Source organism: Aspergillus mulundensis, assembly GCF_003369625.1.
Source record: "Aspergillus mulundensis strain DSM 5745 chromosome Unknown scaffold_1, whole genome shotgun sequence".
NCBI classification, from domain to species: domain Eukaryota; kingdom Fungi; phylum Ascomycota; class Eurotiomycetes; order Eurotiales; family Aspergillaceae; genus Aspergillus; species Aspergillus mulundensis.
Genome location: NW_020797889.1, coordinates 3178959 through 3203252, shown reverse-complemented (window position 1 = coordinate 3203252; position 24294 = coordinate 3178959). Strand labels below are relative to the sequence as shown.

At 51.6% G+C, this 24294-nt stretch overlaps 7 protein-coding genes across 7 annotated transcripts; 2 read left to right on the top strand and 5 right to left on the bottom strand.

Annotated features, from left to right (window-relative positions):
- Nucleotides 1-225: 225 nt before the first annotated feature.
- On the bottom strand, nucleotides 226-1897 carry DSM5745_02527 (Carboxylic ester hydrolase; the record flags this gene model as incomplete). Its single annotated transcript, XM_026744543.1, has 2 exons — nucleotides 226-1256; nucleotides 1330-1897. The coding sequence occupies 2 exons, from the start codon at nucleotides 1895-1897 to the stop codon at nucleotides 226-228; spliced, it is 1599 nt and encodes a 532-aa protein (XP_026607706.1).
- A 1445-nt stretch (nucleotides 1898-3342) lies between these two features.
- On the bottom strand, nucleotides 3343-7836 carry DSM5745_02526 (uncharacterized protein; the record flags this gene model as incomplete). The annotated part of the gene is made up of 11 exons (XM_026744542.1): nucleotides 3343-3587; nucleotides 3670-3775; nucleotides 3850-4482; nucleotides 4533-4762; nucleotides 4808-5177; nucleotides 5230-5355; nucleotides 5407-5475; nucleotides 5533-5604; nucleotides 5662-6263; nucleotides 6321-7737; nucleotides 7789-7836. 11 exons carry the CDS (start codon nucleotides 7834-7836, stop codon nucleotides 3343-3345), a joined length of 3918 nt encoding a protein of 1305 aa, XP_026607705.1.
- Nucleotides 7837-9240: 1404 nt separating this feature from the next.
- On the bottom strand, nucleotides 9241-10280 carry DSM5745_02525 (uncharacterized protein; the record flags this gene model as incomplete). The annotated part of the gene is made up of 3 exons (XM_026744541.1): nucleotides 9241-9360; nucleotides 9415-9570; nucleotides 9762-10280. The coding sequence occupies 3 exons, from the start codon at nucleotides 10278-10280 to the stop codon at nucleotides 9241-9243; spliced, it is 795 nt and encodes a 264-aa protein (XP_026607704.1).
- Nucleotides 10281-11201: 921 nt separating this feature from the next.
- On the bottom strand, nucleotides 11202-14285 carry DSM5745_02524 (non-ribosomal peptide synthetase; the record flags this gene model as incomplete). The annotated part of the gene is made up of 1 exon (XM_026744540.1): nucleotides 11202-14285. The coding sequence occupies one exon, from the start codon at nucleotides 14283-14285 to the stop codon at nucleotides 11202-11204; it is 3084 nt and encodes a 1027-aa protein (XP_026607703.1).
- Nucleotides 14286-15292: 1007 nt separating this feature from the next.
- Nucleotides 15293-16818, top strand: DSM5745_02523 (FAD-binding oxidoreductase; the record flags this gene model as incomplete). The annotated part of the gene is made up of 3 exons (XM_026744539.1): nucleotides 15293-15442; nucleotides 15513-16665; nucleotides 16709-16818. The coding sequence occupies 3 exons, from the start codon at nucleotides 15293-15295 to the stop codon at nucleotides 16816-16818; spliced, it is 1413 nt and encodes a 470-aa protein (XP_026607702.1).
- Nucleotides 16819-17116: 298 nt separating this feature from the next.
- DSM5745_02522 (Norsolorinic acid reductase A) lies at nucleotides 17117-18523 on the top strand (the record flags this gene model as incomplete). The annotated part of the gene is made up of 5 exons (XM_026744538.1): nucleotides 17117-17241; nucleotides 17293-17379; nucleotides 17448-17528; nucleotides 17598-18165; nucleotides 18227-18523. The coding sequence occupies 5 exons, from the start codon at nucleotides 17117-17119 to the stop codon at nucleotides 18521-18523; spliced, it is 1158 nt and encodes a 385-aa protein (XP_026607701.1).
- Nucleotides 18524-18724: 201 nt separating this feature from the next.
- DSM5745_02521 (uncharacterized protein) lies at nucleotides 18725-20637 on the bottom strand (the record flags this gene model as incomplete). Its single annotated transcript, XM_026744537.1, has 9 exons — nucleotides 18725-18952; nucleotides 19031-19455; nucleotides 19509-19535; nucleotides 19613-19689; nucleotides 19752-19962; nucleotides 20026-20045; nucleotides 20097-20173; nucleotides 20248-20311; nucleotides 20369-20637. 9 exons carry the CDS (start codon nucleotides 20635-20637, stop codon nucleotides 18725-18727), a joined length of 1398 nt encoding a protein of 465 aa, XP_026607700.1.
- Between the last annotated feature and the right edge of the window lie 3657 nt (nucleotides 20638-24294).

The following is a 24294-nucleotide window of genomic DNA, read 5'->3' as shown; positions in this document are numbered from 1 at the left end:
AGTACACATGGATATATACATCAAACGCCAGTCCGACCCACCCACGGGCCTCTATGCATTATTATTATACAGGTATGTAGCAAGTAAAGGGTGAAGAAGGTCTAAAGAACAAATACAGGAAGAAGAAAGAAAAAGAAAGAACGTCCGAGCCTCCGGTCAGCCAGGTAGCCAGCCAACCACACAACCGCAGTGGCAGTGGCAGTAACAGTGACAGTGAGAGCGGGACTAAGAGCTAGCCGCCAACTCCACCGGGTTCAGCACCTTCGGGTAGGCAGGGTAATTCGGCTTAAACGTCTTCTGGCACCGCGCATTATACTGACCCGTGGTACTCATAACAACGGCCTCCTCATCCCCGGGAACACCCAGACGCGCAAGAGGCCCATCAGTAGGGACCGCCTGCTCCCATCCCGGCCCAGCGGAAGGATCCTTGATCCACGCCACAAACCAATCATTCATGTAATCGGCGAGCAGCTGCTCGTCGGCAGTGACGCCGGAAATCCCGGAGAAGCACTCCTCGCCGCCGTGGAAGAAGGGCACCTCGGAGCCGTGGCTGGGGCCCAGGTTCGGGATCGGCAGGACGTTGTCGTACTGTCCGAACCAGCGGTAGATCCAGGTTGGTTGGGACGCGGCGCGGATGTCGAGGAGGTAGTCGGTTGCGCAGAAGAAGCGGGCGTCGCCGTAGGAGGCGCCGCTCATTTGGGAGACGGAGGAGTAGTCGGCTTCATTGTAAGCGGAGAGCAGCTCGTCGGATGGGACGAAGGCGATGTCCGCGTCGAAGGTGGCGATCCATTTGGCGAAGTCGGTGTCCTCGGACCCGTAGACGTAGCCGAACAGCGCGCCTTCCTTGTCGGAGTTGCCGACGATCAGGGGGAGGGAGGTGGGGTAGTTGCCGGCGGCGAAGCGGTCGGCGTAGCTGGCGAAGCGGGTGAAGCCGTCGATGACAGGCGAGAACCAGGTGTTGGAGGTGGAGTTGAAGTAGGATGTTTGGAAGGCGTAGGTGTCGGCGGCGCGCAGGCAGTCGAGGGTGTAGTCGTCGGCGGTGCAGGCGAGGGAGACGCCGGCGTCGAGCATGTCCTGCACGACCTGCTTGAGGCCGACGCCTGAGGGGGTGATGGCGGGTCCGGACTGGGCGTTGGCGGACATCTCGATGGCGCCGGCGAGGAAGGTCGAGGGGTGGTTCCAGAGGTAGTGGTCGACGTGCACGCCGCCGGACGAGTGGCCGCCCAGGACGATGCGCGACTTGTCTCCGCCGAAGGCTGGACAGTACCATGGTATTAGCAGGTGTCTTCGGATTGTAGGGTTACTGGGATGGTGCAGGTGGTGGCATACCCTCGATGTTATCATACACCCACTGCACCGCCATCTCAACGTCCATAATACCAAAGTTCTGGCTCTGCCCTTCAAGCTCCGGCGCATTCGGCGACGCATACAGACTCTCGCGGTAGTTGAAGTTGACATAGACCACGTCCTTGCGCGCAAAGTTGAACCCCTGCCACTGGGAATTGCTGCTGCCGCCCGTGACCATCGCACCGCCGTAGATGTACACAAAGACCGGCAGGCCCTTGGCGCCCTGCTGCGGCGTCCAGATGTTCAGGTTCAGGCAGTCCTCGCTCTGCGCGGTGATGGCGTTGCCGGACATGGCCTGCGCGCAGGACGGGCCGTACGCGGTCGCATCGACGCTCCCGCCGGGGAACGAGGTCAGGGCGACGGGCGCCTTCCAGCGGTTCTGGCCGGCGGTGGACTCGGCGAAGGGGATGCCCAGGTAGACGTTCGTGTCGTTCTGGGTGAAGCCCTTGACGGTGCCCTGGTCGAGGTGGACGGTGGGCGTGCAGCCGCAGGCGCGGGCGGCGCCCAGCATGGCGGCGGCCGTGCTGAAGGTGGCTCGGATGAAGCCCATGGTGGAGGAGCGGGAGGATCTGTGGAAGGAGAGAAGAATGGCGATGAATCCGATGATGAGAGACGATGGGAAGGAGGGATGGCGGCTTTATACCGGTTGGGGTAAGGCCCGGGGATCTGAGGCGCCGGTTCATCCTCGGGGGAGACGCAGATTTCAGCTTCTAGACCGATTCCATGGGACGGCATGTGTATGCACCAATTAGAATGGCAGATGTCCTTCACAGCAGTGGAGCAAATCTCACCACGTGGTGGCTTGAGGTACAGGCGCTAGGCGAGTCAGACTCCCACGGCGGCGCTCGAGTCAGGAGTTCGTGGAAATCGCGCATGAAACGCCTGCTGCCTCGTGTACACGGCTGTCTGGCTGTCAGACACTGCAGTCAAGACATTCTGTGACCATAGCACGGTGGGGAGAGCCATACAAAAACAGCCAAGACAGGGCATGAGAGAGAAGCAGAACAAACAGCAAGCCTAGCTAGTACATGACATTCAGCACTCCGTATAGTTCTAGTACGTAATGAGATCCAGCCAAGCGTCAACCTCGTGGCAATCGAAGTTAATCTGCGATTAGAATCCACGTGGTTGTCGTGCCGTTCTCTGGACGCAGTGGGGCATGACAAATAGTCGCTGCAGCCTGGAGTCCTGGACTCATCTGATCTGGATCTGTACTCATCTAATCTGGATCGGTATAGAACCGTCTACTCATCTCTTGGTCAGCTTCTGCCTGCGAACTAGCGGGGCCATTCCCTATCTTGCTTGGGGCCATTGCAGAGACGGGAACATGAGTCGCATCTGGCTCGATTGACGATGCCGGTGTGCGAGTCGTTCAGAACTTTGTAGAAGAACCGGGCTTGGGGGCCGGACGAGCAGAGTTTTTGTGTAGATGCTGGCAGATTGTTGGAAAAGTTGGCCTTTATTCGTGCTCACGGCAGATGAGTTCCTTGATCTCGTGCCGGCTGCGTTCTGCTGTTCATTTGCGCGTCAATTGCAGCTACCATGATCTCTGCCTATTACCTTACTCTATAGTCTGTGATGCATGACTGTTTAGTAGCACGGTTTGTACGAAGTCGGACTTTGAGACGACTCAGTGGTCCATCCGTAGGGCTGGGGGCGTTCTGCAGGGCTTGCTTCTCCTCTGGAACATTCAAGCCACATACCACCGACCGGGCTTTGTGGCTTCTTGTGACTTGTGGAAGTGCGCATGCGGGTATGCTTCCAGAATATACATCACGTTGTCTTCGTTCTTATCGAGGAACCCCGGACTCGGAAATATACTACCATACCCCATGTCAGTAACAACAATTTTAACTCATCTTGAGAGGAGCTATTTGAGTAGTCTGATCAAAATGCCAAAGACAGAAGCCATTATATCTATCTGAGAGCCTGTGCGTGAGAAAGTTACCTAGTATGTATATAGTCTGGTCAAGCATATCCAAGTATACCCGGCCTTCAAGGATACTTCCCGAACCACCCCTTCTTGTCACCACTCCGCGAATCCTCCGAATCTGCTTCATGATTATCAGCAGCAGCAGGTGTCCCGCGCTGTCTAAACGAAGGCATTCGCACCGACCACCGGAGACTCTTCTTCGCAGTGCCGTCCTCAGACTCAGGTCCCAAGCCCAGATATTCTTTCAGATCGCTTGCCTTGAACGCGACGACCATGAAGAATCCCGAGACGATGACCGAGACGCCGACTGGAACAGAATTGCCCTATGTTAGCAGGTGCAGAGTTCTTCCGCTACCCTTCCGGGCTGGGTAATCGGGTATATTACTTACAAAGAATTGGAAATATCCACCACCCCTGGTACAGCACTTCGTCGCCTTTGTGGGGGAAGTTGCTGATATTCAGAGCAAAAAGACTAGTCAGGAAGGAGAGGGGGAGCTATATCCATGCAACACAGCGAGTACTGTTAGAAGTCTGTGAAGTTATTGACAATGTTGGCCATAGTCACTCACAAAGACAATCGTTACAATCGTGAAGACCATGATGGTGTCGGTCTGCTTCGCCGTAGCTTGAGCCTGCTCACGGGCAGACTTTGCCTCCTCCAGGTTCGCCTGTTTCTGTTTCAAGTTGAGCAGGGAGTTGATGGTCATCTGCACGGCTTCGGCCTCTTTGACCATTTCCGTGATTTCGTCTTTGATGTCCTTGGGCGTGATATACGCCGACGGCGTCCCGGGTGTCTGGGTGCTCCCTTCCAGTTTGCACACTTGCCTCCATACGTCCTCTTGATCCTCAGCCAGGTTCTTGAGAATATTGAGCTCGTCACAGATATCCTTGATCTCCTTCAGCAGCGTTGTTTCGGGGTCGATGTTGTAGTAGATATTTTCCTTCTCGTCTGCGTGGCTGGTCGCGGTGGACGTTGAGTCGTTACCTTCCTGCGCTTCCCCGGGCCCTTTGTGGTTTGGAGTGGGTGATATCACAGACATGCCTGAGGAACCTGCTTTTTGAACACGCGGGAACCTGTTCCTTGGAGTCTGTTGGTCTGTATGGCTTCTCGCAGTAGATGTACTGTCGCCTCCGTGGTAGCCTTGATGACCACAAGTGAGTGACTCTTTGAACCTTTCGAAGAGTTTCGCCTCTTTATCACGCTATAGCCTACCTCAGTACCTGCATGTCAATCATGAGTATGATAGCTTACCACGACTCGGATCGAATCTCGAAAAACCTCCAGGGGTGATTTCCGCGTGTCCATGATTGTAATGTTTTTCCTTAGGAACATCCCGACGGCCGTGTTGACGATCAGCTCTATCAAAGAGCCGTCCGAGGTGGGCGAGTTCTTGCCCTGGTGGTTCAAGGCGTTGACCATGTGCTGCATGAAAGTATTGTCTGAGCCGTCTGGCTCTTCACTCGTGCTGGTGATGATGGTTTCTACACATGTTAGCCACTGCCACTGGCAAGAGCAGGGATGCATACCGCCGTCGAGCCTCCAGAGCCAGAGCTGGTGGACCACCAGGATCTGCTCCGCTGTCTTGTCTACCAACTCGTTGAACTCCTTTTCAGGAAGATTGTCACTGCTGGATTCATCCTTTGGGCTGCCATTCGCAAGATGGTCTTGCCGTCTTTGCTTGCGCCGTTTCTTTTCTTCGCCAATGTACCGTTCCAACACCTGGTCTTGGTCCCGCTCTCTTGTATTGTCAAGAGAGACGTAATAGTATTGGTCCAAAGTCATGGGCTTATGCTCTGGTGCGGTGTCGTCTCTTGTGACCTCGTCCATGACAGGGGCGCTCTGACGGCGTTCCTTCGCCCCCTTTGCCGGCAGCTTCATCCACGACAGGAACGGCATCTGTCAGGTTGGGTTAGTACCAGCACATGGACCGGCAGAGAATGTAACAGACATATATTGCAACCCTTCCTTTGCGGCTTTTTGGTTTCTCTGAACTATCGACTTTGGTCGCTTCTCGACTCTGTGCCGCCTTGTCCTTTGTCGTTGTTCCATTCTTATGCTGCTGTTTTCGTTCACTCTGCATGCTCGTTGTTACCACCAGGCTGAGTCTACTGACAAGCCAACTCACCACACATTGGGGCCTCATGTAGAACTTCCTCCCACCAGCCGGCAGTTCAGCCCAGCTTCTCCGAACAAACTGGATCAATTTCCGATGCTCCTTGTTTAGAATACTTCGGTCTCTCGAGATACATACCATCAACTCCTGAAAGCCATTAGCTTGGGCGTCCAAAAGGCGATATCCAGGCATTACCTCTGCAAGTTCAAGCTACCAGGCCCTGTTGTTAGCACGAGGCTGCCATCCACATTTATGTTAATCACTCACGTCATTGACTGGGATGAAGAACCATCTCAACTGTTGCTGTTCCGTCTTGATGGGATCCTTCACCATGGCTTTTGTGGCGGGCTTGAACACATCGGGTTCGCCTGGAACTACGTCCGGTTCTTTTGCGACAAGTCGCTTCTTGAGAGCGGATAGATCGTGGTATCCGTCATATCGCATGAACTTCTGGGGCCCACGATTGTATATGATATCCAATAGAGGGCCTCGCTTGCGCCGGAAGTTCGTCTTGCCCTCTCCGTGGTAGAAGTCAAGAATCGTCCCTGAAATATCGGGCTTGTGAATATGGGACTCGTAGATGTCGGACTTGTATTTCCAGAGCGGGCCAAATTGGAATGATGGTGCGTGGTTGTCATCCACCGGGGGTCGGCGCTTTGAAATAGGAGGAGGGTCGAAGAGTAGTCTCTGAATGAGGTCCTTGGTATCTTCATCCTTTCCCATCTCTTTGTTGATACTGTCAGCTCGGGTGATGTCGCTTTCTCGAGTATAAGCCCCATTCGCCAGCAGCCACCAGACCATAATGGGGTTCTGGTAGAAAACAGCCCAGTGCAGGGCGTTGCAATCATTCTGCAACTCCAGTTTGGACGCTTCAACCTAGTACGTCTCAGATAGCGATAGCATAGTTTGAAAAAGACGGTGCAGACGCTTCTCGCTGCCAGGGTTGTCGAATCGAGCTGCGAGCTCCAAGACGAGATCGGCCGTCTCATCCGGCGCATTGAAAAAGTCGGGGATGGATTGGACGATGCCATCTATCTCAACCCATAACAACTCTTCAATGGCCCTGTGATTCTCGGTCCCACCGAGGGCCGCCAGCTCGAAGGGTGTTTGCCCTTCCTTTGTTTTCACCAGGAGATCGTTGAGCACTTGGGCCTTGTCTGTTCCTTCCTTGACTAATATGTCCACAAGCGTTTGCGCCAGTTTATTGCGGCCATACTTCACGGCAACATGTAGCGGAGTTAGCCCTGTTGGTCCTGGAGACGTTCTGAGAACGTGTTGCCTCTTCTTGACGAATCGCTTCAGCGTCTCTTCGTACCCGCTGAGGGCAGCCACATGCGCCCAAGTAACTCCGTTCCTGTTCAAGGGAGGGGGCCCAAATTTCGTGATCAGCTCGTTGCGTCCGTGCAGGATGGCCCAGTATCCCGCCGCATTCTTCGCCTCTTCGTCGACATCAGATGGGTCATCGTGCTTCCATGCCATAAGCACATTCGCGATGACATCCGCGTGGTCATCGTCTGACCGGACTATGTCCGCTTGGAGGGGAGAAAGCGGGAAATAAGTCGGCGTGTTTAACAGTCGGAGGACAATGCCAGTGTGGCCTTGACTGGCGGCATCGTCCAGAGCCGTGTCCCCGTATGTATCTTTCTTCGTGATTACTTTCTTTGCGGAAGTATAACCATCTGCCGCAGACTTGTTCTGAAGCCTTTCGAGGAGCAAGTCAAATACCTTCTCATATCCACGATAACAAGCCATGTGCAACGTAGTTCGGCCATATTCATCTGCAACGTCCACCGCGGCGTCCCGGTCGAGGAGCAGCTTGACTGCTTCAGTCTGCCCCCACTCAGCAGCATACATTAGAGCATTCCATCCATCGGGCCTCCGCTGCTCGAGAAGGTGTGCACTGTTCTCTTCGGAAAGGAGACTCTGCATCACATCGACTTGTCCAAACATGGCAGCCAGGTGGAATGCATTCGATCCGAAGTCTGTCGTTTGTGCATTCACGTCCACCCCCTGACGCAGAAGCTTATCGACGACTTCAACCCGTCCGAGAGCGGCCGCAAATAAAAAAGGGGTCAGACCTGCTATCGGAGTTTTGTCGTCGGCGATAACAGACTCAAATTTCTTATCCAGCGCTCCTTCCGTCTCCAGGAGGGGGCCCAAGTCCTCGAGACTGTCATTCTCGATCGCTCGCTTTAAGCTGCGCACCCAGATATCGTCCGCTCGATCACTGTCCAAGTCTTCGACAGCGTTCGCATCATCCGCTTCGCCCTCAACGTCTGCAATCTTCGGGTGGTTCGAATCGTCTGTACTGACTTCCCCAGTAACCTCACGAGCGTCAGCCGCCTGCAGTGCGTCAGCAACGGCCGAATCAGCCTATGGCAATCATCTTCTCACATCAACCCTCTCGTCCACCGTCTCGTCAGCGGCTTTTGGCTCCGACATTTAATCTTCGATTCGGGAAGGGAGTTGATGAAAGACGCCGTTTGCTCCCTGGGTGCTCACGATGGTTGAGATGACGGCAGGCGTCAAGAGGAGGAAGGAGCGACCGCGCGCCCCGAGACCCCTGTAGGCCTTGAGCCAACTCAGCTGAGCACCAGCCTCGAGAACCCAAACAGAACATCCCCTGCTGATTGGCTCGGCTGCTCGAGCCTTGCATAAGAACATCTTAGCCCGGGTCCGTGATCTTTTTCTACCCCTCACTCTCGGTCCAATCTTTACTCGAGGCGCACTATAGTGAGCTGAGCTATTGGTTTGCATCCTCCACGCGTTCATTAAGCGGCTCTTCGTTCGAACCCTACATGGAAAAGCTTTTGCGTTTGTAGTACCCAAGGTTCCGGTCCGGCCCTTGTTGATGGACCGGGTTGTAGGAGCAGTGGACTTGAATTTCAGTTCACATATCCATAGTGGGGATACAAATAGTTGCAGGCGGGCTAGCCCGAAGTTAGTTTGCGCAATTGCACATCCTTTTTTGTGAGCCAGCATGGAGATATAAGCCTGTGCCTGAGTTTAAGGACTGGCGTATTGCCACTGCAATTGATTTTTATGCTCACAAGGTATATGTTACTACAAGATATTACCGTACCTCGCATGGCCGACACAGCGACCAGTACATAATTAATTACACGGATTTTATCTTGTTACCTGGTACTGCAATATCATATGCGTACTGACCCCCACCGCGTAGGATCTCGCAGTAAGGTAGCTTTGAGTCAAGCTACAGCATCTTTCCCCTAGAGTTTTAAGTTATATATCTACTTGTTCTAACTACCCAAGCACATACAACTGGCGAGGCAGCTGTCATAATATATCAGGATTGACCTAGTATGCTTGCTAGATAAAGTTAAATCCGCTTGTTTGTTTAATTAGTATCCTGAGCGCCCTGTAAACTCACAAGAAGTCACGCCAGGAAGAATTCAAGTCAAAATTGAATATATACATATGACCACGCTGGCCTTCTTTTACCCTATGTACGGCTTCAGAATCGGCGTATAGGGGTAATTTAGCTCGTTTGGTCAACATCAACTGTGAGACACTGAAAGCTTGACAATTCAGTGGTACATGAAATCAACCTGTGTCACAGAACTTGCTAATTAACACTGTACGGCGGAGGTGGCGCGAAATCAGGATGCGTACTGGGAATATCGAAGGTCTCGACATTAACAATATCGCCTGTCACCACCTCTTCCGGCAAGAAGATGCCATCAAGGGTACTATCCCCAGTGTAATGCTACCCGCGCAGCAGGAAATCTGACAGATGCGGTACCGGCGAGGGTCCTCCAGGGCTCTCTATCCATAACTATGATGTAGGTGCACCATGGCCACTGTTATCATGTTTGTCCTCGTGGGTCACTCAGCGAACAGACCCCCACAGTCGGCCACGATCTCGTCCATCTCACGCGTGTCCCTGTTCCTGGGCTCCTGATTCTTTGCCTGTCTTGCTGTATCCGCCGGCTTTCTCCCAAGTATCTGATAGAAACAGGAATATAACTTCAGGTCTTCCTGGGCCATTTCCTTACGTACCCTACTGAGGAGATCGTCCGTGTCTTCCCTTGACCAGCCCAATGTCTTTGTGAAGAGTCGTAGCGAGTATCCTTCCAGGGCATCCCCAAAAGCCCAGTTATAGTAGTCTCCCGTCTTCTTAGTTGTTGGATCGTCCTTCCATTCCCTACAGGGAATCTAACGGCCGTATTAGCATCTCCAGCAGTGGAGGAAGAGGGTTAGGTAGTATACCTTGTAAACCCTCTCACGAACATCCACAAACCCAGCCCGTTCAACAAACCCTGCCACTCCCTAACAGCATCCCACCTCCCCCCCATCTCCACCTCTCTCCCATCCCTCGCAAAAAACCTCAAATCATATTCACGCACCTCCACCCCCCCCCCCGGCGCCGTATGCCCAAACACATTCCCATAGAACCACGTATAATCCCCAATCAACCCGCCCAAGCCCTCCACATACACCAAATGGAACGCCTCGTCCCGCGTAAACGGCCACGGACCCTCAAAGCCCTCATGCACCATCCGTACTCCGCCCCGCGCTTCCTGCCCCTGCCCCTGCATATACGCCGGCTCAACCGCGCTATATCGAGCTTTGCTGTACACATTCTCGTCATCCCATAGCATGGACGCCCAGCCGCCGTCTCGACCAGGGACACTCAGGACCTTCGTCTTGCGCTGCAGTGGCAGGGCCAGCGGCGCGACGAACGGCTTCCGGTCCACGAGGACGTCCCAGACGGCTCCGAACGTGAAGGATTGGTCATCTGGGAATGGGAACTCGGGGGCGTGCCCGTGGTATCGACGGCCGTTTTCCCACGTGTGGTTGTTGCGGCCGAGGAGGGTGGCTATGTTTATGTTTGGGCGGAGGCGGATCTCGTCCGTGACTGCCATGTCTGGTAAATTGAAGAAGATGCCAAGGATGTAGGTGCTGGGCAATCCAAGCTTGAATGGTGGACTACAGGGTAATCACGTGGGTGCGTTAGGCTGCAGGGGGGGTTAGCCCGGTAGCGCTGGGGTCCCTGTTCGGGTAGGGCTTATGCTTGGCATCTGCCTGTGTGTACCAACCGCGGTTTGCTAATAGATTGTATACTCTGTCCAAAGGTCTTGGTGGCTAGAGTTCGATATTACTGCTATTACTTGGCCATTATAGGCGCTTCGAGCCCAATAAGCTTTAATACGTCGGCGAGATACCCGGGTATACATACCAAACGCAGCTATATATTTTAACCGGGTACAAATGGCCACCGTGCACGTAGGCGCTTTAACCAGCACTACCATATGTTTGACATTACAGCCCACCAGAACAATCCGGTCCCTAAGGATATCAAGGCCTTAATCTCCTTAAGACCACGGCGCTATTATCGACCCTCAAATCCCCTTGACTTGAGCCTACATCTATTGCGACTTGTGAGTCAATATTGACCCCTACATAACTGCTTGGTATAAAACAACAAGCACATACGACCACAGGGTGTGGAGAACAGGGCTTCCCGTCCGCTCAGCCGTACTTAAACCACACGCCGGCTGGTTAGTAGTATGGTGGGTGACCACATGCGAATCCCAGCTGTTGTATGTTTTTGCTTTTTGTATGTTTTTGGGAGAGAGGGTAATGGTCTCTTTATACTTTGGTGGAGAGAGGGTAACGGTGGTGAAAAGCAGCAATAGCATTGAATGTGGAGTTGGAAGAGGCCGCGGTGGAAGCATGGCCGTCTTCAGGTACAACTAGCCCTAAGTGTACCATCAAACTACATAGGCACGGTACGCATTCAGATATTCAGTACCAACGACAAGACAAACAAGCCCAGCATCAAATCAAACATCATAAAACCCCTCCCTCCTCCAACTCTCCAAATACCTCCCCAGCAACCCACTACTCAGCGGCGTATACCTAATATCGTCCCGCCCCCCCAACGCCTTGACCGTATTCGGCGCCGCATAAACAGGCGTATGCTTGCTCGTCTGCAGCCGACTAAGCTCCCACAGCACAGGCTCCTCCAGCAACGGCATAAGCGGCGACAGCGGATTGCGGTCGATGTCCGACTCCCGCAATCGAACAACCCACTCGTCGTACGGGACTTCCTTAACCGCATACCCGGCCTCATTGAGCATGCGGCCCGTGCCCTCGATGCTGACGGACTGCTTGTGCTCCGGCGCCACCAGGCTGTACGATTTGCCGAGGTTGCCGGTGTTGGAAGCGATGTGCAGCAGTGCGGAGCACACGTAGTCGACCGTCACGTACTCGAGGCGCTGGTCGGGCAGGTACGGCCAGAACCCGATCTTGATGCTGCCGACGATCAGCCGCGCGAAGAAATCGTCGGGGTTCCCCATGGCCGTGCTCGGGTCCCCGATTGTGAAGCCCGGGCGGTAGATGGCGACGGGTAGGCCGCGGTCGCGGGTCCGTCGGACCATCTCCTCTGCCACCCATTGGCTGTGGGCGTAGCCGGTGTCGTAGGGGAGGGAGGTGAGGTGGGCGTGCAGGCCTTCGTCTTCCTCCAGGCGTTTCGTGCCGAGGACGAGGGCCGTCGGGCCCCAGGTGTCGATGGAGGACATGTAGTGCAGGGCCTTGCGGCGGCCGAGGGCAGCGAGGCGGAGGACGTGCTTTGTGCCGAGGACGTTGGAGGCGAAGTGGCTGGCGTAGGGCTCGCAGAAGTTGACCTTTGCGCCGACGTGGAAGACCACGCTGGCCCAGGTGGTGAGCCAGGTGAACTTTTCGGGGCCCAGGCCCAGGGATTCGTCGGCCATTTCGCCGTCGAGGATGAGGAGCTTGGACATGTGTGGCTGGGAGGGGGCCCAGATGTTGTATTTCTTGAGGGTGTGCTCGACGCGGGCTTGTGCGGAGAGGCCCTTGCGGCTGCGGGCGAGGCATGCAATTTGTTGCACGCCTGGGAGGGCGAGGAGCTGGGCGAGCAGGTGCACGCCGACGAAGCCGGTGACGCCCGTGATGAAGACGCGGCCTTCGTTGGCGGCCAGCCAGTCCGGGACCACGGGGATGTCGTCGGCAAGCAGGGTGTCTGCCTGCATGACGGCGATGTCGACGAGCGTGGGCCGGGTCTGCTTGGTCTCCTGGAGCATCGAGGCGACCTTGGCCACGGTCGGGTTCTCCAGGAGCATGTCCATGGTGACCTTCTTGCCGAAGCGCTGCATGAGCAGGCCGATGAGCCGGGCAGACTCGAGCGAGGACATGCCCAGCTCGAAGAAGTCGTCGTCCGCCTGCAGGTCGGCGACGTGGATCAGGCTCCGCACCATGCGCTTCACAATGCTGGACATCTCGCCAGAGTCCCCGTCGGCCACCTCCCCGTCCTCTTCAAGACTGATCCGCGCCAACGCCTCGCGGTCGACCTTCCCATACGGATTGAGCGGGAGCGCAGGGACGATCGTGATCTTGCTGGGGACCATGTACGGCGGCAGGCTCTCCTTCGCGTAGTTCTTGACGTCCCTGGCCCGGATGCTCTCATCCGCAAGCACAAGATACGCAGACAGCACCTTGTGCCCGGTCGGACGCTGCTGCAGCACAACCGCCTGCCGGACCCCGTCCATCGTCTCCAGCGTCCTCTCGACGTCCCCCAGCTCCACCCGGAACCCATCCTGCTTCACCTGCATGTCAAACCGCCCCTTGAAGTCCAGCACCTCCAAGGGAACCCTCCACCGGCCCATATCCCCCGTCCGAAACACCCTCACCCCCTTGCCCCCCTTTCCCTCCGGCCAGATCTCAACAAACCGCTCCAGCCCCTCAGGCCGGTTCAAATACCCCCTCGACAACCCAGGGCCCCCAAGATAAATCTCCCCATCCCTCCCAGCATCCCCAATAACCCTCCCCTCCTCATCCAGCAGATACACCACCGTCTCCCCAACCGCCCGCCCAATACTAATACTCTCCCTCCCCGTCTCGGCAAGATCAACCAACTGCAGCGTCACAAACGTCGTACACTCCGTAGGCCCATACCCATTCCACAACGCCCCGGGGGGCCCCTCGGTCAAAACGTCCCTAACAGCCTTGACACTCGGCGCCTCCCCGCAAACAAGCACATGGCGCACCCCGCCAAACGCCTCGGGACACGTCGACGCAATCACACCGAACAGCGCCGTCGGGCAGATCACGACAGACACACCGTGTGTGTGTATGAAATCGCGCAGCCCGAACGGGTCCGTCGCCGTGTGCTTGGGGATCACGACGATCGTGGCGCCCGAGAGCAGAGACACCCAGATCTCGAACAGCGAGAGGTCGAAGCCCGGGTTGTTGAGCTCCGCCACGCGGTCCGTGGCCTGCAGCGGCGTGACGGGCGTGCGGGTTGCCAGGTGCAGGATGCTGGATGCGGAGATCTGCACGGCTTTGGGCTTGCCGGTGGAGCCGGAGGTGAAGAGGATGTGGCTGCGGTGGTCCCACTGCTCGGGGCAGCTGCCCAGGACGGGGACGGGGACGGGGACTTGCATGGCTTGCTTGGCTTGTCCGTTGGGTTCGTTGTCACCGGTCCCATGACCGTTGGTGGCACGAGCTTCGATGTTGGATTCTGCGTCGCCTCCCGCTCCCATGATGACGGCGTCAAACAGCACGGCGTCATGGCCAGGGACACGGGTAGCGAACTCCTCGCTCGTGATGACGAGCCGGGCCTCGATATCCCTGAGCATCTCGCCCAGCCGCTTCTGCGGCATGGACGGGTCAACGGGCACGCAGGTCCCGCCCGCGCGGAGGACGGCAACCTGTGCGGTGACCTGGCGGTGGCCCGGCTCGAGGAAGATGCAGATCGGCTCCTGGGGGCCGATGTGCTTGAGGGTCAGGGTCTTGGTGAGACGGTCGGCGCGGGCGAGGAGGGCGGCGTAGGAGAGGGTGAGGGCGCCGTCGATGACGGCGGGGGAGGTGGGAGAGCGGTTGACTTGGTGGACGAGGAGTTGTTCCATTGTTATTTCTTTTTTCTTGGTTTTGGTTCTTTGTGAGGTGTGGAATAAATTGAATTGTTTTTGTCTTTGACTCGAGATGAATTTGATCTGATGAGATGTTGGCAATCTGGCTGGCTCATCGACACAGCAAGTTTATATCCTGACGACTCTGCTTCTGTACGTGAGGAAGGTCTCTGCAAGGAAAACTGTCAATATCCTCCGCTGGCCAGGCAGAGTTTCTCCTCTGTCTCACACTCGGGATGCGTTGGTCTGATCTGGAGCGAGTCCTCCGCGCCACTATGAACTGTATGATTGATACCAGTATAAGGACCTCACATCCCGGATAATGAGTCACTGGCAATTGCACTCGTTCCATCGCAAGAACTCTGGATAAACTATCCACAATCGGGACACGGTGTGCGTATGGCTCCAAACGCTATGTTGGTGAACAGACCTCATGCCGATGCAGTTGGATTAAGCTCTCGCTTGGAGGAATGTTCCGTCTCTTCAGCCTCTCGGATATCAAGAGGTTTCTGAAGTACATCTTCCAATCTACCAATGGAATCAAGAGGAAGAGCGGAGGAGCTCTCGATAGAGTCGGCGTTCTATGCATATTGTGCAACCAAAACGAGGCCTGCTGTGCTTCCCCAACCCTTAGCAGTTCCCATCTGAGATAAAATATCCCGTGCAGACGATTAGGGTTCGTGCAATGCGGGGATCCATCCATGCAGCTGGAGCTGTAAGCACTTGGCCTCCATAGGTATATGGGAATCAACTCCCAGCAAATAACAACTGCAGTATCTCCTATTGCATGTCTTATCCTTCAACACCCTTAACCCCCGGGCCCATGGCATGTGACGCGATGATATCAAGCTTTGGCAGCCCAAGCTCGACTTACTCTCCGGCCGCGACTATTTGAGGAGCTTGAATGTCGGCCGCCTTCTTCTCCAACTTCCCATCCAACCTTACCATCTCCATCAACATTGCACAGCATCAGCGCCAAACAGCAGCAAACGCAACGCAACGCAATGGCCTCCCCCTCGACCTCCCCCATCACCCCGGACCTCATCGAGGAGCTCAAGGCCCTCTTCCCAGCCAAAGACCAGGTCGTGACCCCGGACAGCCCCGGATACGGCAAAGCGCTCCAGCGCTGGTCAGACCTTGCCTCGAAGCGCGCTGTGCGTTCCCTCCACTCTACCCACCCGGACACTGCACTAGGCATTATGTCGGAGAAGCTAACACGGCCAGGGCGCAATCGTCTACGCCGAAACCGTCCAGGACGTCCAGCGCGCCATCCTCTTCACCACAAAGCACACCCTCGACCTGGCCGTCAAGGCAGGCGGGCACACCCCAGACGGCGGGAACAGCACCGCCGGCCTAGTCCTGGACCTGACGCGCCTCAACACCGTGACGCTCGACCAGGGCTCCAAAACCCTAACTGCGGGCGGCGGCGCGCTGTGGAGGGACGTGCACGCCGCAACAGCGGGCACGCCCTTCGCGGTCGTGAGCAGCAGCGTCGGGACCACGGGCGTCGGCGGCGTCACGCTGCAAGGCGGATTCGGCTACCTGATTGGGAGCCACGGGCTTGTCATCGACAATTTGGTGAGTGTGCAGATTGTCACGAGTGACGGGGTGGTGCGGAGCGCAAGCGAGGCCGAGAACGCAGAGCTGTTCTGGGCTGTGCGCGGGGCGGGGACGAACTTTGGCGTTGTGACGCAGTTTGTGTTTGTGGCGCACGAGCAGCGCAAGGACGTCGTTGCCGGCTCGCTTTTGTTCACGGCGGATAAGCTCGAGGCCATTCTTGAGGCGTTGGGCGGGGCGTTGTGGTGGGATGACGGGCAGCTGGCGGCGCAGTGCGTGTGTCATTTCCCCGAGGGGAGCGAGCAGGTCATGCTGAGCGTGACGCTGTTCTGCAACGGGTCGGAGGAGGTGTGTCGGGAGCGGCTTGCGGGTGTGTTTGCGCTGGAGAGCGAGAGGAGCGATGTGCGTGTGATGGCGTACGAGGAGGCCAACGCGACGCTCGACTCGTTCAGCACGCCTGGCCGGCGCAAGAGACTGCTGGGGTTCGAGTTTGTGTCGCCGCTCAGGCCGCAGTTTGTGCAGGACTTGCTGGACGAGTTGCAGGCCAAGGTGGACGCGGAGCCGGATCTGCGCCGGACGTACATCGACATTGAGTTCTGGGATCTGCGCAAGGTGGCCAGGGTGCCGACAGATGCAACCGCGTTTCCGAACCGCGTGAATGTGCAGAAGGGGAGTATCTCGTTGGACTATGAGGATGCGAGCAAGGACGAGGAGTATCTTGAGTGGGCGACGATGCTGCAGAGCAAGTTCCAGGAGGAGTTTCGACGGGCGGGCTTTGAGCCCAACAGGCTTGTCTCGAACTTTATCTACTACCTGAAGCGTGAGTGAGACCAAGATGCATGAGTTGTCGCTGACTGTCATAGCGGCCGATGCAGCGGATATGTTTGGAGGCAATGGTGAGAGGCTGGCCCAGCTCAAGCGAAAGTATGACCCGCAGGGAATCTTCAACAAGCTGAACCCGATTAGGATATAGTACCATAGTAGTCTGTGGCCGGGGGATAGCATATAGTAGCCAGTGATGCAAAGGGAGAATGTAACAGAGTGCTGGTGTTGGAATAGGTGGTGTGCAACCTTATTACCTATCAAATTGTCCTTACCTCGCGTTTATATTCCACTATAGGAGTGTATAAAACAGCCTGATATTACATCCATGATTCTCACTTTCACATCCCAGCATAGGAGTGCGGTGTGTATATAACTGCCGATACCATCCCCACTAGACATTGAGCCTACAGAAGCAAGAAAGCTCAACATAGCCATTCGCCTTCAACATGGGCTTCTACGATCCAGCCCCCAAGCCAACGAGCCCTCTGGGCTTCCACCGCGTCCTTTCCCCCTCCGCCGGGATCAAGGTCTCGCCCTTGTGTCTGGGGTCAATGAACTTCGGGACGAACTGGTCTATTTTCTCCCTCTTGTGATTGATAATGAATACTACTGACAGACCCAGGGAGAGCTTCATGGGGAAATGCGAGAAGCCAGAAGCCTTTGCCATCATGGATGCGTTCTACGACAATGGGGGGAATTTCATTGACACGTATGTGCCCGTCAAGCTCACGCATAAAGTGGCATCAGAACCGTGCTCAGAACTAATCCTCCTGACAGAGCCAACTGCTACCAAGACAACCAATCCGAAGAGTGGATCGGGGAGTGGATGGAAGCCCGGGGGAACCGCGACCAGATGGTGTATGCCTCACTCAACTTGGAATACGCTGTTGCCCATGAACCCTAACTGATGAAAGAACCATACCATAGTATAGCAACAAAATACACCCACGGCACACACGCCCACAACCACACCAACACCCCCCTGCAATCAAACCACGTCGGCAACTCGCTCAAATCGCTCTCCCTGTCTGTAGCATCCAGCCTTTCACGCCTCCGCACCTCATACATCGACATCCTCTACCTCCACTGGTGGGACTTCACCACCGACATCTCCGAGATCATGACGGGCCTTAACCACCTCATTGCGGCGGGGAAGGTGCTCTACCTCGGCGTCTCGGACACACCGGCCTGGGTGGTTGTCAAGGGGAATGCGTTTGCAAGGAGTCACGGACTTCGGCCGTTCTCGGTGTATCAGGGGTTGTGGAGTGCGGGGGTTCGTGATGTAGAGAGGGAGATTGTGCCGATGTGTCGGGATCAGGGGATGGGGGTTACGGCGTTTGGGGTGCTGGGGCATGGGAAGTTCAAGGCTGCGGCTGCGGCGGCGGAGAAAAGGGAGGGCTCGGGCAGGGCGGCGGAGATGTCAGAAAGGGACGTGAAGGTGTCGGGGGTGTTGGAGGGCATTGCGCGAAGGAAGGGGTGCAGTCTGCACGCTGTTGTAGGTTTACGTTGTTGCATCACTCCCACTGTGCACGGGTATGTTCGATGCTGACCTCCAGGCCCTCGCATACACCCTGCACAAAACACCCTACGTCTACCCCATCATCGGCGGCCGGACGGTGGACCATCTGACAGCGAATATCGAGGCCTTGTCCGTTGAGCTGGCCACGGACGAGATGAAGGAGATTGACGCCGCTGTCCTGTTTGATGCTGGGTATCCGCATACGTTCCTCTTCGGGGAGCAGTATGGCCTTGACAAGACGGCGTCGGATGTCTGGTTGACGGCGTTGTCGGCTCATATTGACTCGCCGCCTCATCAGCAGCCGGTCAGAGCTAGGGCTCAGCAGAATACCTAACCTATGGTACTTAATAGGTCATCATGATGACTTCCTCCCGAGGCCTAGTACGCCTTTGAAGCTTGAAGGTACTCCGGTAGCCATATCTGGCTTTTCTTTTTTGAACAGTTCGGTTGTTCTATTGCTGTATTTCGAGGTTTGATAGGTATCACAAATTGAAGCAGGCTTGTCTATCGCAGAGTCTATATGTATCCATGCAATCTAAGCATATAACCCAGCAACAACCGAGACCAGCAACGACCCGAAGAGAACGCCCGGCATGTGTACATATTGATGCGCACTGCCATTGTCATCCCCATCATCACTGCCATCGCTGTCCCCATCCCCATCACCATCACCGTCGGAACCAGTGCTGTTCGTGCTGTTCCCAGTCCCCCCCGCCGTCTCATCAAACAAGAAGATCCTGCGCTGCACAGCCTCCGACACAAACTACACCAGAAAATCAGCACCCACACCCAAGACCAGAGAAGCAATTGGAAGCACAGAGAACCGGAAACATGGACTCACCATCAGATACTCCTCATGCGCCACCCCCTCAACATACTCCACCTCCTGAAGCCCCGGAAACCCCCCCTCCAAATCCCCCAGCATATCCACGAAATTCCGCCCCCGCCCAAGATGCGTGCTCCCCTGCCACTGCGCCTCGCAGTGCGTATCCCCATCGCCATGGTCATCGAGGCCATAGCCATAGAAGATCGTCTTGGAGAAGAACCGCTCGCGGATGGCGGAGCGGTTGCGTAATGCGTCCGTGACGTATGACGGGAATGCGTCCGTGTCGTTGTCGTCTAGCCCGTACGGCCAGGAGTTGTAGCTATTCTCGCAGGAGTCGTCGGTGTCGGGCCGGTCGGAGACGGGCCAGGCGTAGGAGCCGGGGTTCATGATGCCGAAGGAGAGGTTGCTGTCTTGAGGCTGGGGGGTGCGGAGCATGGCGTCTGCTTGGTTAATACCTAGGTATGTGCTGCACAGGGAGGGGCCGGGGACATACATCGTTGGGTCATTTGGGCGCCGAGGGCTGGAATGCAGATGTCAGCGGACGAATGGATCATGATTTAGGCAAGGAACAGGGCAGGGCAGAGGCACTGAACATACAGTGACTAGCAACAACAACCGTTTCCAACGCCGGGTAAACGTCCTTGTTCCAGAACGTGTTGACGAGCATATCCATCCTGCAGTATCATAGGTATTAGTCCATCACACTCAACCATTCAAACCCATATCAGGCACGTACGCTTCATAAGCGGAGATGCTCACATCCCCCGGCCCAATCGCCGCCGCGCCCTGCTGGTAACTACTATTATCAAACCAGACATCGCTCGACGCGCCGGCGCCCGCGTCGACGTCCTTGTCGCTGAGCCATTGCGGGGCGGCGATGAGCACGGCGTCCATGTCTGCGTTGACGCTTTCTCGGCCTGCGGCACAGACGAGGGCGTTGCGCATGTCTTTCGTAAGAGTTGCTCATTAGCTACCATAGGTTTGATGGGCAGGCGAGATGAAGGTCATACCGTTGGCGGATTGCCATGAACTGGAAGAGGACTGTTAGCAAAGCTGCATGGAATAGGAGGGCATTACGCACTTTCTTGCTTTCCCTGGAATCGTGATAACCGCGCGCTTGATGTTGCTGAAGTCTTTTGTGTTTTCAAGGAAGTAGGGCTGACAGGGCAATAGGGTTGGTATCAGCTCGTCCAATTGACCCCGGCCGTCATTATATTAGAGCAAACACGCACCAAAGTAGCATTCGCATCATCATCCACAACAAGCCGAGTCAGATCAAACCCAGCGACCGTGGGCCTAGTCGCAACCATTAGTGAACAACTCTCTTCTCGTCAGATTGGTAAAAGGCCGTACAACTCCTTCCACCCATCATCCATATCCCCGTCCGGCTCCGCCGTCCCAATCATAATAGTCGGACAGCTCGACGGCTGCGGCTCATTAACGGCGTCCGAGCCCCGACTGACATTGTCGCTGCCGCTGAGAATCACCAGCTGGTCGTTGTCGACTTTCCCGGAGGGCGGGGGATCGCCTTCCTTGTGGTTTGTCTGCAGCCATTCGGACGCCACTTTGGCGTGGGCTGTGGCTGCGAGGAGTATTAGGCGTAGGGCGGTTGTGAGGCGCATGTTGGTGGGTGGGTAGGTATGGTAAGCAGGGGGATTGGGAGGTAGATAGGGGACAAGCTCTTTAAGATGGCATTGGGAGCATTAGGGATGAGTGCAGGCTGGAGATGATAAGAAGGTCGACAGGAAGCTCCCATGACGAGCTTGAGAGACTGAGTGAACAGGATCTGACTGATCGACGAGTTCCTGACTGTCGATCAGGCATGCGGCCGCCCGGGCCCGCTATTGGGCCAGCCTGTTGCTAGGAAGTAAGAAGCCCTCCAGGACTTCTTGGAGGACTTGTTAGTGAAACAGACCTACCAAGTAGTCTCGGCACGGGTAGATTGCAAGCATTGTTCCAGAGATAGTTTCATTCGTGGTTGCAAGGCACCAACGAAGGGTGGTTCTCAAGAATCCAAGCGATCGGCATCCCTGAGACATCTGCTTATTCCGAATTAGGCTGGCCCACCATTCTAACCAGCTAATCAGATGGTTCTATACTGGCCTGCTCCACCGGTTCCGTCCCGGGTCAAATTCGGCAGCAGGGAGGTGGATGCGTTACGTCTTCTAGATGATCTTGGCCTCTTGTGTCGGAGGTACGAATAAGGTTGTGTCCGTGATCTAGCCAGCTCCAGGCCCCAGGGTACTCATTTCGATGATACCATAGTAGGCCGTGATGAAGTCATTGTTTGTCTATCCGAGTACTGCCTAGGGTGGGCTTCTATCGGCCCCAGCTGAGACTTGACTCCCTATAAGCTTCCGCTGCACCAAGACATCTGCAACAAGACATCTTATTTCCAGAGAACAGCTCGGCCCGACTTGTCTACCGGTCACCCTAGCTAGTTCGGTCACGTGACCTAGCTTCGTAGCTTACCCAAGCTTACCTTTAAACTTTACTTATAATTTTAGTTATAATTTAAATATAATAGCTATTAATATAATAAAGCCTTATATTACTTTTTAAGTAATATAAATATTAATAATCCTATTAAAACTTTATATTAAATTTTTTTTTAACTTTTTTTTACCCCCCTTTACTTTTTTTATTAATAACACTTCCGCCTATTATACTAATTATTAAATTAATAGTAAAAATTACTTAAAAACTACTTTATAACCTGTTTTTACAGTTAATCCAAGCCTAGGCTATTTTTAAAAAATATATATAAATTTTAAATAATAAAGTAGTTCTTTTAAAGCTAGAGCTAAAGGTAAGTAAGGCTATTATTATTAAAAAGTAAGAGCTAAAAGTACTTTTAAATTACTTTTTAACCCTTATTTTTTAACTTTTTTTAACCTTACATGCATCCCTGGGAAGTACTTTAAAACTAATTATTTATAAAATAATAAAATAGCCTATTTTTTTTAAGGAAGTTTTGCTACCAGGTTAAAGGCTACCTTAATAAGGTAAGTTTTTTTAAGTACCTGTAAAAAGTACTTTTTAACTAGTTTAAATAAAATTTAGTATTATTAATAACCTTCGCGGCCACTATATTAGTAAGTATTTTATTATTTACTTTTTTACCTAGGTTTTTAAAAATAAAAAGGATGTTAGGGGCTACCTAAAGGTTAGTAAAATTAAAAAGGCTAAGGGTAAGTTTAGTTATTACTTATAAAAAGTACTTTTTAACTAGTTTTATAAATTTTTATTAATTTATTATTAATAATTAAAAGGCGCGCTAGGCTATAAAGCTAGTTATTTTACCTTAATTTTTATTTAAGTAAAATAAAAATATAAATAAGCTATGTTTTTTTATTAAAAGTACTTTTTAACTAGTTTTAGAATACTACTTATAAAAGTAAATTAAAAATTATAATTATTTTAAGCTTTTTAAAAAGCCTAATGCTACCGGCCAGGATTTTAAAAATAAAAAAAAAAGTAAAAAAAAAAAAGGTTATTAATACTACTACTATAAAAACTACTTTTTAAGTAGTTTTTTTTATACCCCCCTTTATTTTTTTTTTTAATTTAGCAGGGCGCCTACGGGCATATTTTATATTTTTTATTTTTTTTTAATAAGGTATATATAATATTAACTACTTTAAAAGTAGTTCTCTAGTTCCTAGTTTTTTTTTATATATAATAAGCCATAATTAAATACCCTAAACTATAATAAACTTTACTTTTTTATAATTAAGTTTAAACTAGCTTTAATAGCTTTTAAACTAATTTTATTTTTAAGTATAGGCCTATTAAAAATTAGTTATTTTTAAAAAAAATAAAAAGGTAATTATTATTTTTCTAAATTTAAAGTACTTTTAATTAGGGCTAAACTAGTTTAGTTTAAGGTTATAAAAAAAATTAATAAAAGTAAGATTTAAACCAAGTACATAGCTTATTATATAAAATACCCTTAAATTATTAGGCTTAATTACTTTAAAAGTATTTTTAGTATTACTAAGTAACTAAAAATTTTTAAAAAATTTATTTACTTGTTTTTAATTAAAAACTTATTTTTAAATTTTTATTACTATATTATGCTTGCTAAGCTAAAAAATATATTTTAAGCTTACTTATTTTTTACTTATTTTATATATTTTACCTAATAAAAGTAGTTTATTAGCGGCCTAAAGTAATTTATTTTTTATATACATGTTATATTAAAGGTCTTGGTTAATAAATATATATATTCCTATAATATTTATACTTTAACTAGCTAGTATATTAAAACTTAATTATTATAGTATAAAACTATATTAACATGCCATTAAAGCCAAGTAGATAATAAAATTTTATTTTTAAATAAGTAACTAAAGTACTTTTAAAAATATTTAAATTAATTTAAAACTAGTTTTAATTACCAGAATTATTAACCTTTTTTTTAATATATTTAATAACTTTAGTAAATATAGCAGGCCCCCCAGCTATTTTATTATAAAAATATTACTTTAACTAGGCTAGTTTCTTAAAATTAATTTTAATTTTACCCTTAACTCTTAATCTTTGGCCCTTTACATAGGTAGTAATAAAAAAGTTTTAAAAAATATTAAAAAATTTAAAATAGTTAGTAAGTACTTAAAAACTAGTTTTTTAGTAAACTTATAATATTAATATATGTTTTTAAATAGGCGTAGTAATAAAAGCACTAAAATAATATTAATATTAAAAAAATCTAGCCCTAGGGTAAAGCAGGCTTTATTAACTTATATAATATACTAATAGGTAGGTGTAGTAAAATTAGCCCTAAAAAATTATTAATACTAAAGTAGTTCTTCCTGTAAGTAAAGTAATTTTTAGGGTATATTAAAATATATAAAGCATGCTATTTATAGGGTATAGCTAAAGTTATACTAAAGTATTATTAGTATAAAACTAGTTTTTATATAAAATAAAGTACTTTACCTTTTTATATAATATAATTAAGACTAAAAGCCCCTGGTATATATAAATTTAAAAAAATTTAACTTAAATAAAATTTTATTAAAACTATTTTTTACCTTTTATAGCTCCTTTTACTTTACTATATTAAAAGCCTTATATTTTTAGCACACTAAAAAGGTTAAAAGTAGTTTTAAAGTAGTTTTAAAATAATTTTAATATATATATAATTTTTTTATATATACTTAAGGTATTATTTATACATGTTATTTATGCAGTATTCATGCTAAGTTTTATAAAAAACTTTTATATAATATTAATTTATATTACGCTAATTAAGCTACCGGGAGCTGCCTTAAAAT